General features: G+C 40.8%; 1 protein-coding gene across 1 annotated transcript in view; it reads left to right on the top strand.

Annotated features, from left to right (window-relative positions):
• Positions 1-1,246: 1,246 nt before the first annotated feature.
• Positions 1,247-13,599, top strand: part of ADARB2 (adenosine deaminase RNA specific B2 (inactive)) — a 307,043-nt gene continuing 294,690 nt past the window's right edge. The window contains exon 1 of the mRNA XM_050970900.1: positions 1,247-1,393. Coding sequence (XP_050826857.1) covers positions 1,294-1,393 — 100 coding nt within the window. The 5' untranslated portion in view covers positions 1,247-1,293. The remainder of the gene's footprint in view (positions 1,394-13,599) is intronic.

Below are 13,599 nucleotides of genomic sequence, written 5' to 3'. Positions count from 1 at the left end.
CAGGTAACCTACATTCCAACAAGAGGAAGTTTTAGATTTAAAGGAGTTCTGATAAACAAGGGTTTGCTGTGCTCCTTCAGCCAACTGCAAATGCAGTAGGCACTAATGATGACATTCATTATTTAACATAATTTTTCTTGATATTCTTCCATTTTCCAGTCAACACCTAGGTTTCCAGATACGTGTTTTTAAACGAGATAATATGAAAGGACAACAGAGCACAGAAGCAGTAGGTCTCTCGAAACTTACAGCAGTATCTTATCTGTTGTGTACCCTGGCTTTTTGTAATGAACATGTAACGCTTTGTAGTCAAGCTTTTCAGAGGATTGCTGTTGTCATCTTTCCTCTCTGTAAAAGCCCCTCTGCTCCCGACACTTTAATTGCACAGTTGCCGAAATGAGGCACTGCAGAGTGTTAATGTGTGAGTCTGAGCGACAACACACTCCTCTCTTCACAGAGCTTTTGCCCTTGATCGTGAATGTAACAGAGCACGTACCTTAAAAATAACTGGAGATTCAAGGGGAATCGCTACACTTATCCCCTTGCATAAGGTTTGTTGACACAGGGATCCTTCAACACTAACTCATATTTTTTCACTGGGAATAATAAGCATCGCAATTAGTGAACTAGTTAATAACTGCGTGGTTGGGGAGGACAGCAGAGGTATTTCTGCGTATGTGGAAGCGGAGTGTTCAGTGTCCACATGGTCTAAAGCAGACAAAAAAAAAAAAAAAAAAGGCTTGAAATCCTCCCTGCAGCCTCCCTTCTTGCGAGCTGCCCCTCTGGCTTCTCCAAGACGAGGCGGCAGGATGTTTTTATTCCCTATGGGGCCATTCTCCCTCGCCTTCTCCCCGGAGCCGGGCATAGCCGGCAGCCCCGGGGGAGCGGAGTTTGGGGGCGAGGGCTGGCGGAGCTGATGTCAGCGCCGGGCGGCGGGAGCGATTGGGCTGCGGGAGACTTTGCAGCAGCAAATCCGCCCCCCTCGCCCCCCCCACCACCCCCGCACCATCGGCTTCAAAGCGGCCGGTGCCCGGCAACTCGCAGAGGTGCAAAAAGTGGGCGCGGGGCCGGCAGAGCCGCGGCGGCGCCCCCGGGCATCGCCCCGGCCGGGCCCGGCACGTCGGGGCGGAGGCGCGACCCCCGCGCGGCGGCAGCGCCGAGCGGAGCCCGGGCACAGCCCCGGCACAGCCCCGCCGGCCCGACCCACCTCCCTATAAAAGCCGCCTCCAGAACGAAGAGAAACTCCGCGGGAGGAGAGCACGTTGGCGCGGTGCTGGTCGCTGAGGTACCGGCATGACATCCGTCCTGGGCAGCGGCAGGGCGTCGGGAGGGCCGAGCGGGCAGCTGAGATGCAAGTCCAAGAGAAGGAGGAGGAGGAGATCAAAGAGGAAAGGTAAGAGAGATGTAATTTTCTTGTTGTTTTCTTTTCCCACTCTGTCCGCCTGCCATCTGCACAGCATCGGCTGCTCGCAGCTCTATTGTCAGCGCTCTCCGGCACCAACCCTGCGCTGCCCCGACGGCCGCGGCGGGCCGGGCGGTGCCTTGCTCGGGGCCAGCCGGGGACGGCAGCGGCCGCCCTGGCCCCGCGGCCGGGCACAGCTCGCCGCCGTCCCTGCGCTGTGCCGGCCCGAGGCTGAACCCACGGGGGTGCAGCGGGGGGGGCTCGGCAGGCCCCGTCCGGGGCAGTGCAGGGCTGGTGCAGCGGGGCCGTCCCGGGGCTCCGGCCTGTCCCGGCCGGGCGCGGTGCCCGCATCTCCCGCCGCGGGCCGGAGCCCGCCCGAGCCCGCGGGCAGCAGGTGCCGCTGCCCGGGTGGAGCGCGGCGTGGAGACCCCGGGGCTGTGGCGCCCTCCAAACTACCGCTTCTCTCCTTTTCTAGACGAGGTCCACCAAGTTTTTCTGTCTCGGTGCTATTCCCCGTCCGTAAGCGAGCCCCGGTTAGGAAGGCGCTAACTGCCGTAAGCAGGAAAAGTGAAGCTACAGGATGTCATTGCTAGCAGGGAATATGCCCTAGATAACAGCTCTTCGCAAGGCTGTCTTGCTTTCTCCTGTAGAGGGGATGACACGCTACCGCTTGATTTTTGATGTTTTGCCTGAAAAAGACGAAGTTAACTGACTCTGAGCACTTTAAAGTAAAATAAACTGATACGAGGAGCAGAATGCCAGAGGTGCCCAGCTGCAAGGCATTCAGCTTCAGAGATGTGAAGTCCGAGTGTTTATCCAAGCAGTAAATATAATCTAACATGTAATTATGATCTCTGTGTGGTACTCACACAAGTTTTATTCAGCTAGCACTCAAGCTGATGCTTTGGATATACTGTTTCTCCTTCAGATTCTAGAGAACCTAATTTATAGGTGCCGTTAGCTAAGTGTCTCTTAATTATTGATTATGTTGAAATTAGTAAGTGCAGTATTTGATAACTTTTTAGGAAGATGTCGAAAGCAACTTTTGTATAGTAGCTGCTAAAACCGGGCCAAATGCTAGATGCAAGGCTGTGTCATTTGATTGTCATTTGTCACTATTTTTACTTTCATCTCTTGACTCTGTATTCAAAATCATAGTAACAAATAGTGACCTGCACACAAATAGAAACAACAGATGTGCAGATATATCAGGACTTCAAGTAGGTGTGCAAACTCAACTTCTTACTCTGTGTTTTTAGCAGGGTATAACACCTGGTGAGAAAGGCTGCCTTTCGCTTGGCATTACAGAATAAATTTTAAAACTCTCAGAAAGGAGAGCCTGCGTACTCAGCGCCCTTTACATTTCCCTGTAATCAAGTTGTGCTCTGCAGACTTTTTAATGTGATTTGTTCTAGAAAAACTGTTTTTCTATGGAATTGCAAACTTAGCCTAGCTTTAGTGACCTGTGCTTGGCCAGGAGAAAAGAGTAAACCATTAATCTATGCAGTGGAGAAAAGGTACTTGGTTTAATTTCGTTTTTAGGAGCAGACGAAAGTTAGGATCTTTCAATAAGACTTTTCTGATGCATCCTTTTTTGCTTTGTTTTGCCAGAACAAAGGTGGAAGTTGAATGTGTTAAAATAAACAAACATGAAAACTTGCTCAACAATAGCTTGGTAGCTGACAGCTATTTGCAGAATGCACAGCTGGAGGTGGATCGCATTCTAGAAGCTGCTTAACTGGCCAACATCAATAGGATGTGCACTTGAAGTGTTAATTTTTATGCTTCCAAATGTGCTATTTGTAACCACTTTTCAAATAATGTAGTTGGTTAGTATACTAATTACAGATTTGTATTTTGGTTTTCCTTTCTTTGTAATCGCAGTATACATTCAAAAAACTACACATTGCTATGAAATCATGCTGGCCAAAAAATCCTGTAACTTAAAGCATGCCCTGTATAAAATCCTGTTTGGATTTTACTATTATGATATTTTATTTTTATTTAGTGACCATCTTTGTTTCTTTTATTTAATGGTATCGCATAAGGAGGTGTTATTTAACAGACCATTCAGGAAACTAGTCAAGAAAATGTTTATTAGGTTATTAAATTACTATTTTTTTGATGAGAATTATTGTCGGCTCCACTGTTTTGCAGGTTTGGTCTGTTTAATAGATTGTGAGAAAGTCTTTGCAGAGAGTTAGACCAAAGACACTTGTTTTGTACTATTCTCCAATACGAATCTTGTTGTTTATAGCAGGAATGCTTTTAGTAGCCACTTTGATGTGTGTAACTACACACATATGTTTACACATCCATACACAGGGATACCTATGAACATGAGGAGGCAAAAAATATCGCTGCAGTCTTAAATTTAAATTGAGTATTAGACAAAGTAAGGAAATGAATTTATCTGTCACATCCCCGGTCTTTAAGGAAATGGACTCAACAAATTATTTCTGCAACTTACTATATTTTAGTACACATGTTACGTAGAACTGTGCTTAAAACAAGGTTGAGACATTGCCTAATAGAATATCTAGGAATGTACAGCAGCAGAAACAGTTATTATTCTCTATTTACCAGTGTTGCTTATCTCTTCTGTTTTACTTTCCATGTTTTCAGTCATCTTTTTGCTCTGGTTAGTGTGAATTATAAATTTGTGTGTGTGGGTATAGCACTTCATTCCATACCTGGATGCTCTGTTTTAGGAGTTTCCTGGGGGCAGAAAGCAAGTTCAAGCAAGGAAAGCAAACAGCATTCTCTGAATATCTGAATTTCCTTGTGCATTTGGCCTAAAAAAAAACCAAAACAGATGCAGTAAGAGTCAGAGAGCGAATATCCATGTATGCAAATCAAGTGCTGAAGAGTGTAGGACACTGAAAATTATTCCCATGTACAATATTATTGTCCAGTAATTAATTTGCATGCATCTTATTTTCGTGCTTAAGAAGATCCTGCCTTAACAATGAATGTCTATGCAGTGAATATCATATTGCAAACCTAGACTTAAAGTGGTTTAATTCAGTTTTACACTCTGTGCAGAATGTGGGTAAAAAGGTAAAATGTGGATACTTAGACCTATTTTTTAAATTATTATAGGTAGAAATATTTTCATTGTGATTTAAAACACTATGATAGCTCTCAGTGGGAAGTAAATATCTTAATTTTTCAAAGATCTAATTAAAAATAAATACGGATGCTTGACAGATTATCTGCATACTAATTTCATGTGGCAGCAGTAATAGATATTTTATATTTCTCTCTATTTGCTTGGTTTTGAGTTCTTGGATTGGTTTTTAATTGGTGTGTATAAAATGACCAGAGGAGAGAAAATTATGCCTATTGATTTAGAGAAACCCGTTTAAAATTTTTAGGGGTTTATAGGTGGTGACAGTGTTTGCGGGTTCTTGTGTTTTCTCAGGCCTCTGGAATATGGCAGAGTACTGGCAGAACTCAGCACAGCTTGTGCCCATTTCATAGCCTGTGGTATAGATTTTGAAAAGAGGGCTTGTTTTCCCAGATAAGTCATTACAAGTAGACCAAACAAAAGCAGAGTTGCCATTTACTGATAATACTAAAAAGGCCACACTTCAGCAGCCTCCAACAACTTCCTAGCAATCAACACACAGAAAGTAAGTATGAAATAGGGGATTGGATAGATAACCCTTCTGAGTTATTTTCCAGTCTAAGACAACAATTAAGACCCCTTATTTGCAATGCCATTTATAGGGCTACTGAGTGTTTAATTACTGGAAGCAGGAGGGCATCAGGTATCCCTGATGTGGTAGAAAGCCATGGCCAGAGTCGCTACTGATACAATGGGGCATGAAATAAAAGTTGACAGAATAAACTAGATAAGGGCAGCAAGTGGGTGAGAGAGGCAAAATGATTGTGAAATGAAATTCCATGAAAAATTAATGAAATAGAAAGATTGTGCTGAAAGATGAAGGGAGGAAACCAGCTTGGTTCTTCATCATCCTGCAATGCCAAAGTAATAAATGAGCGTGTTTCATCTTGGCGAGGTTCAGGGACACAACTCCTTCCCCACAAAAGGATTGTGTTGTGCTTCACGACGTGTTCCGCTTATCTCGTGCCCTGACAGCTTGAGAGGAAGGGAATGGATTTGGTGATAAAATTAAATTGATTAAACCTTTATCCATCATCTAATTTGGTAGCTTTCTTTTTTCTTTTCTTTTTTACTATTACCTCCAATTTCTAGTGATCCGTGTAATGACAGCAATTTGAGATAGCATCAAGGACATTAGCTACGATGACTGAACTTAAATTTAGAATAAAAATATGGGATTCATGAGTCCATATCTAAATAGCAGACGATTAGGTTATAGCAGAGTTGTAACTTCCTAGCAACAGCATGTAATTGTGAGGACAATAGAATGGTGTATTTTACTTTCAAAGAGAACAGCATGTAATTGTGAGGACAATAGAATGGTGTATTTTACTTTCAAAGAGAACAAAATACTTCAACTTTATCTTGAAGTATTAATTATGTAAGTAGAAAAAGCACTGGTCTGGATATTGACCACGTCTTACGTGAGCAATGATGTATATTGTAATTTTTACCTTTCTGACCACAGATATGTCAGAGGTTTTGCTTCCCTCAGTGGCAATACACAGGCATATAAAGCTAGTGGCAAGGAATCCTACTGCTGGAAATCACTTCATATTGCTTAAAATTTTGTAGGTTTTCCTTGGTGACTTGTGTAGGAAAATTCTCCCATAAGGTGAGAGCTTTGCTTACAAGTTCCACTTTGAAAAATACTTAAAGGCAGCCCTTTCTGAAGTGATAACCTAAAATGGAAAATGCTGCACTAAAAATTAAAGGTTAGATGAAATTGCCTTGTGAAGTACCAAGTTCCTAAAGGTCTGTGCAAACTGTTTTCTTAGGTTCCTTTAATGCCTTATAGGTTAGTAGTCTCAAAAAAGCGAACATGAGGATATCTGTCTGATCTCTGTTAATTGTACTACTTTTGAATTACTGCTGGCCAATATTGTACAGGTTTTGCAAGTAGTAATGAATGTGAATTGATCCCTGTGTTTACAGCTAACTATCTCTACAACCTTTCAGGCAGTTTACCGTTTTTTCCGTGTAAGTGATTAGTTATCCAGACAAAAAACGCTGATACGCATCAGCAGATAGATCATTCTCAAGGCATCTGTGATGAACTTGACGTCTGCTGTGTGAACCAGCTTGTTTTGCCTGCAGATTATGCAAGTTTCAACAGTAAAACGAAGCGCTTACCTTTCTGCTGTGGCTGACCTTTGTTCGCTGCTGTATGAATTTGAAACGAAGCAGCCAACCCGGAGGAGTATAACAGCATATTGTGATATATAACATATTAAAAAAACTGCTTTGTTAACTGGCTGAAGCAGCTTGTCAACCCATACTAATAGGCAACCCTCCCCGAGTCATAAAATAGCCAAATTTAATGCCTTAACAGAAAGCATGAAATGGATGGAGTTATTGTCGTTCAATCAGTCTCAAATTTCTTGCTTCTTACAGCAGATTTGAAATATAAGGATGTAGTTTTGGACCCTGAATTAACAATATGCACTCTAGACTAAGGACTGGACATTGCCATGGTTGGTTTAATGAAAATCTCTGCTAAGCAAAGTGTGATAAGAAGAGAAGCATGGAGCAGGGCACAGTGTGTAAAGAGCAGGGCGGCTAATATTGAAGATATTATGGTGACATTAATGAATGAAAGGTGTATTTTCACTAGGTATATTCTATTTCGTTCTGGCTGTTCTAGCTCCCAAATGTGTACTAGAAATAGTGAGGTTTCAGAGACATATGGCAAAAGGGATTAGAGATGTGTAAAATTTTGGTAGGAGAAAATGGATAAGATTTATATTGTTTACTTTGGAGACAAACATAAGAAAAGATACAGTAAAATCATATTAAAGAAGGATGATTTTAAAGAAGGTAAAAAGGCTACTCCAATTTATTCCTGATTTTTTTTTTTATTTACTGAGACAGAGGCCTTTAAGGAAGGAAAATTTCAGCATTTTTAGTGGGAGTGGAAGGACTTTTTTTGTTGAGACTGTACATAGCTGGCCTAGGAATTTTGTTCATTCAAGGTATGGAAAAACAAAACTTATTTGTAGGGAGTTTGAGGTATTTGATTAGCTCAGCTGAGACTCGCACTACTAAGTTTGATGCTCAATTCAGTGACTGTAGGCTTTGGCTTTGAGTAGGATACATTAAGAAGGATTTCATTTTTTTAATATGAGATATGAATCCTCTTTTCCAGGAAATTATCTGACTCCTGACTTGCTTGGATTAGGTGGAAAGGTGATTTGTAGGCAGTTTAATCGCTCCTGCTCACTGTGAGGCTTTTTGCACTCTGGCGTTTCCCCAGCGGAGGCCGTGGCGTGGCAGCGGTTCAGGAGGCGCCTTCCCGCTCGGCTTCGCGGCGGTGGCGATGCACATCCCTCTGCCCTGTCCTCCCAAAACCAGCAGCACAGCTGGGAGGGAGGCAGGCACATCTCCCCAGAATTTTCCTGACAGCTTTTTAAGTCGCTTTCCTCTCTGTTCCCACTCAACGCCCTTTGTGGTATATGTAAAAATAGACCAAAATTGAGACTGATTCCTAGTCTCTTACTTTGATTCTGTACTGAGGTTAGGATGATTACAATAAAATTAATTCACCCCACCCATTTCTTCTCTTGAAAAAAAGAAACAAAAGGCTGAATTAAAAGAGGGTGAAAACAAATTTTACAAACACAAGATGATTTGTTAAGCAGAAAAACCCCACATGTACTGGCATGACTGCCAGTGCATTGTCATCAGATGAATATTGTGTCATAGGGGATTACCCCTGCAAGCTAATCTGTGTTTTTGAAAGTGATTTTGTGCTGGGTTCGGATTTGGTCTCAGTGCTAAACCAACTACTGAGTCTAATTTTGGAGCTGTGCCACTTGTGAGTGCTGTTTCTGAAACCTGCACTATGTGCTGGTGGCATTTTTTGTGTGAGTCTGGAATGAGGAACAAGTAGATCTCAGCAAAATACTTTGTGCTAAAGTGTGACTTTTTCCCCCCATTTTTTGTTCCTTGCAAGAGAAATGGTGCTCAGAATTATTAATAAAATCACCTTTTTTCCAAATGCTAATGAAACATCAGCGTGAAGAGTCAAAGCTGCTGGGAAGTGTGGGAAGAAATAAGTAGAATTTGACAGATATTTTATCTCCATCTTCTTAGGGATTTACACACAACTGATTTTATGCAATTGCTTGCTTCTTGCCACTTCTCAGAGACTGTGAAATAGCTATTTACTCCTTAAATAGTGGGATTTAACAAATGTAAAATGATGGCTTTCAAGCCAACTGTAATAATGTGCTACCTTTGTATAAGGCCTAATTCTGCTGCCCCTACTCAGAGTAAAATTGAAATTGAAACTTCTCAGTATCAGTCAGGATTGCAAAACTGTGTTTCTATGTACATATGCGTTTGTCCCTTAATATATAGCTACATATATACATTTTTGTGTGAAATATAGTTGTCTAGCTGTATGAACTGAATGACTGTAATAAACTCCAGGTTATATGAGACAAAGGGTCTTAAAGCCTGTAGAGTTCAAATTATATGAAGAGTTTTTATATTCCATTCAGGTATTTTGTTTTGTGATGTAAAAATAAAATACTCTTATGTAATTTGTGTTTATTCACATTCATCCATCCAGACTGTATGCGTTTGTAATTTTTTAAATGTATGTATAAAAATTCTCATAGTATTTGTGTGTGATCTTTCTCTGAGCTATAACAGTCCTCTTATAGACAAATCACAAAGGCACAACTGCAGAAGGATTATGACTTTTGTTGTTGTTTTTTTTAGAGTGAGAAATAAAAAGTGAAAGACACTACTTAAAAGCCAGACTTTTTAGACTATTCCTATGTTTCATTTGTGTAGGTATGTTTTTTGAGTAGCTAAGTAATTCAGCATGGTGAAGTCATGTGTGTATTTAGGAATCCACAATACTCATGTCAGGAAACCCCAAACCTTTACCAAAAAGGTGGATTTGTTGTTATGTTTCTTTGTGTGCTGATCTTTCTCCAGCTGAATCCTACAGAAGGACTAACAGAGCAGAAGCCAACTTAGCTGGTGCTCTACATTGCATCCATGCCAGCAGCCCTGCCGCAAACCACCAGACAAAATGCCCAGGGCTTCCTGAACAGAACTTACCCAAAATTAACTTTCATTAGCTGATTTCCAGGTTGTAATTTCCCTTCTTCTTGTCAATAATGCATTGCTATTTACATGTCCATATAAATGGGGATTTTGGGAAGCAGACTGCAGTGGTCGGCAGTGCCTCATTGTTGAGCAGTGCAGTAATTAAAGTGGAGCTCAGCTCTTGCTGCTTGTGGGTTTAGGAGTTTAAAAGAAACAGTACAAAAAGGGAATGTTCTTTAATATCACTGACAGCAGGTTTCTTCCACTTGCAACTGCTTCAAAGATTATTGATTGACCTGTGTTTATAATTTATTTATGCTAAAGCATCTGATGCGTGTCTGTTGTAAAATCTGTTGTTTCTAAAATCAAGATACTTGACTTGTTTGTAATTCATGTTTATAATGATCAGTTTTTACAGTTGTGTAACAGAATTGCTTTAACTGGTGCTGTTCCTACAAAGAGGGCTTTTTGTGCCTTTAACTGGAATCCATAAGCACAAGACATTTGATGCTGTGGTTTTTTGGTGGGGTTTTGTTTTTTTGGTTTTTTTTTAGTAAAACTGTTTGACTATACAAATTCTTTAAATTTTCTATACAAGAAGAAGGAAAATACAAGAGTGTTCAAGGATAAATGTGAAGCATTTCAGTCAAAAGCTATCTTTCTAGGTTAACTTATACCCTCTTATACTCTTTTAAAAGAAGACTTTATCTCTGCATTAATTTTGTTACAAAAAAAAAAAAAAAAAGAGAGAGAACTTTGAAATATTTTCATGTTACACAAAGTGTAAACTGCAGGGTAAAAATGAGCAATAATTACTAACAGGATCAGTTACCAGGAGATGGTTATTAGGTGTCAAAAAACCCCAGGGAATTTAAAAATATATACAGTTTTTGAGTAGTCAGAAATGAAATAGTCTTTTGCAGTTAGAAGTCTGGTTTGTAGCAGAAGTAGTTTAACAGAACAGTGCTTTATATATTGGTTAACCCAGGCACATATTTAAGCAAGTGATACATTCTGCTTAAATGTGGTAAGAAGCCGTAGACAAAGATGTTTTGTCAGATTTTCCTGAAGGCTAACGCTGAATTCCTTATTAAATTTGTGCTTTTATGATGTAAGGCACATTGGACTATTTTTCCCTGACAGTGGTAAGATCATCCTTCTCTTCAGCTAGTTCCAACTCATCCCAGACAGCAAGGATTCTTATTGCCCAGAGTTAATAAAAATGCATCAGTGTAATCATGCTAGGTACACTCTCAAACTACTTATGGAAAGTTATTAACTCTCACAGGCAGACAGGCCAAATTCACCCAGTTTACGGGAGGGAAACTGAGTCAGGGCAGTTAGTCTCTTGCAGAATTAATTAGCACGAGGTAGGAATGCAGGAGTCTGTGGCTCCACTTTCAAGTGCCCAGCGAACCTGGCTTGTAGGAGTCCTTGCCGTGGCTGTGTCACAGCTGGAGCTGGATGCCCCTGCTGGGCTCTGTCCCTGCCCATGTGCCACGGCGGTCCCCGGAGCTGCTGGTGCCAAGTGAGCCGTGTGCCAGGCTGCAGGCTGGCAGGGCACCGGGGCTGCCAGGCAGGAGAGGGTGATCCCTGGGCATGGCAAAGCAGTTCTGCCTGCTGCTGGTGGAAAGAAGAGGGCTTCGTGTTTACTTATCTGTTTTGTGTTTGACGAAGGCGTGGGATCTGCTTCTTCTGTGGTGTTAAATCACATTTGCTCTTCAGCTTCTGTTTCTCCCAGAATGGTTTGTTATAGGTGCTGAGGGTGAGGTTTCTAGGTAGCAAAGTTTAAATCTAAAAGACAGCTCTTTTTTCAGTATTATGCAGCACATTGTGGACAAGTCTGCAGAATAACCACAATAACTCCAATATTGTAATTTGGTACTTCCTTCAAATGCTGAAATTTGCTTATGGAATTCATCTAAACTGTTACAGATTAATTTTTTTAAAAATGAGATTTACTCTTTTAGATGATTGACTTAATTTCACAAAGATTAAATACTAATTTTTAAATTTCATCACTTTCATTTCCATTAAAATCATAGTAACAGTCCCTACACTTGTATGTAGTTTGTCAATTTCATTCATGCACAAGCTCTTCTGAAGACCAAAAGACTATTCCACTTTAGCTAAAACCACTCTAAATTCACTCTAGTCTTTAACAAGAATTCTTTGACTAAAGTGCAGCAGGCACAGCTTAATATGAAAAAAGAACTAAGACTCATTTTTGAGTCCAGGAAAGTAATTTATAAAGTTAAAAAGTAATTTAAAAATCTATTCCTCATGCATAATTATCTTAATTTTGCCTCAAAACAATTGTCTCTGAAATTAACTGAAACCAAGCAGCAACAAATTACACTGGTTTGGGCCTTGCAGAGGGCTGTTTTAACAGGAGAATAATTAAGCACTACAGAAGCCATCTCAATAAAGATCATCGCAAATGTTCAAAAAAATAACTCCTGAAATAAAAGTGTATGTAACCTTGAAAATCCACATATTTGCACTGCTTCAATTTGTTTCTTATTTACCAAAACACCCATCTCTTTCCTCCCCTTCTTTTTACTATCTTACTTCCCTTGTTTGTATCCTCACCTACTGAAGCAGCTGCTATTCATACAAATTATGAAAAGGAAAGTATATATGAGATTGGTGCCTGGAGAGGACCAATATATCATCAAAGGTCTTTGGGGTAACATATGGCCTTGGTTCAGCAAAATCACTTCTTCAGTCATTCCACTGCTGCTCAGAAAAGCAGTAAATAATAAGTAACAAGATCTGCATACAAATGTGCTGGTGCTTAGCTTTTTTTGTGGAATCAGAAACTGGATAAGAAATAACATTTATTTAGCTAAAGATTTTCTATATACAAAAATAACAATGTACCTTCTTACAGCATATATTTCTTAGGGCTTTCTATTTTAGCATGTCTAAACTGATCTTGCTACCAGTTCCTGAGCTGAGTCGATGTTTCTCTGATGCTGGCACATAAAGTTACCTCCTGTGCTCTTTAGGCAGAAAAGGGAGACAGCAAAAAGTCAAGACAAGAGGCTGAGACTATTCCTAATGGCTATTATAGCAAAAGCAATGTGTGCATCATAGGTGGGCAGTTGATTGGGAAGAGTGGCTCGTTAATCTTGGTTAATTTTACAAATCTTGTTAATCTTGGTTAATTTTACAAATCTCTGTAATGCTGGTTTCGAGTACCTTTCCTGTTGCTGGTTTGCCCCATACCTCCTGTTGCACTGCACTGTCAGGCACACACCTGGTGCAGGTGCAGTCCCACCCAGCCCTTGTGCAGGCAGACAGCTGAATTTCCATCAGTCCTTGCCCCAACAGGTGTCAGTGGGTTTGCACGTTGTAGAAGAGAGGATGACTCACAGAAATCCACACAGCAAAAAGAGGCTTTTTAGTCGTGATCAGCTCAGGCTTTGCAGGGAGGGTGCAGTACAGGTGGGCAGGTATGCTAAAGGCACCAGGGCATGGGATGCTCTCAGCATACCTTGGGACAAAAGCAGGGCTTAAGGGTAGCACAAAAACATCTCCCTGACCAAATGTGGGAAACTGTTTCCATCAGCCCTTTCTGGCAGACAGCTTGTCTTTGCTGAATGTTGACAACATATTATATAAATTTCTCTGCAACAGCTTGTTTCAGAAACTTTCCCCAGTAATATAGATTAAGATAGAATTTGTTTTGACTGCTGTAATGCATATTCATTAGATAAAAGCCCAGACAATTACTGTGATAGTTTCACTAACAGGTGGAGCATGTTTTAGGATTTGTTGGGCATGGGATTTGCTGGAATAATCTCAGACAAATTTGGGGGATTATTTTTGTGATGAAAATAATTTTGTATGGGAAGTGAGAACGTAAGCAGATTTGAAGGTGGTTTCATTATGTTTTTACATTAGTTTGCTCTTAAAATTTTAAATCTAGAATAAGTTCATATTTTGAACAAATGCAGGTCTCTCAGGGCAAGCAATGAACCACACAAATAAATGGTACCTT

This window comes from Serinus canaria, chromosome 2, assembly GCF_022539315.1.
Source record: "Serinus canaria isolate serCan28SL12 chromosome 2, serCan2020, whole genome shotgun sequence".
NCBI classification, from domain to species: domain Eukaryota; kingdom Metazoa; phylum Chordata; class Aves; order Passeriformes; family Fringillidae; genus Serinus; species Serinus canaria.
This window is presented reverse-complemented; position numbering and strand designations above follow the sequence as displayed.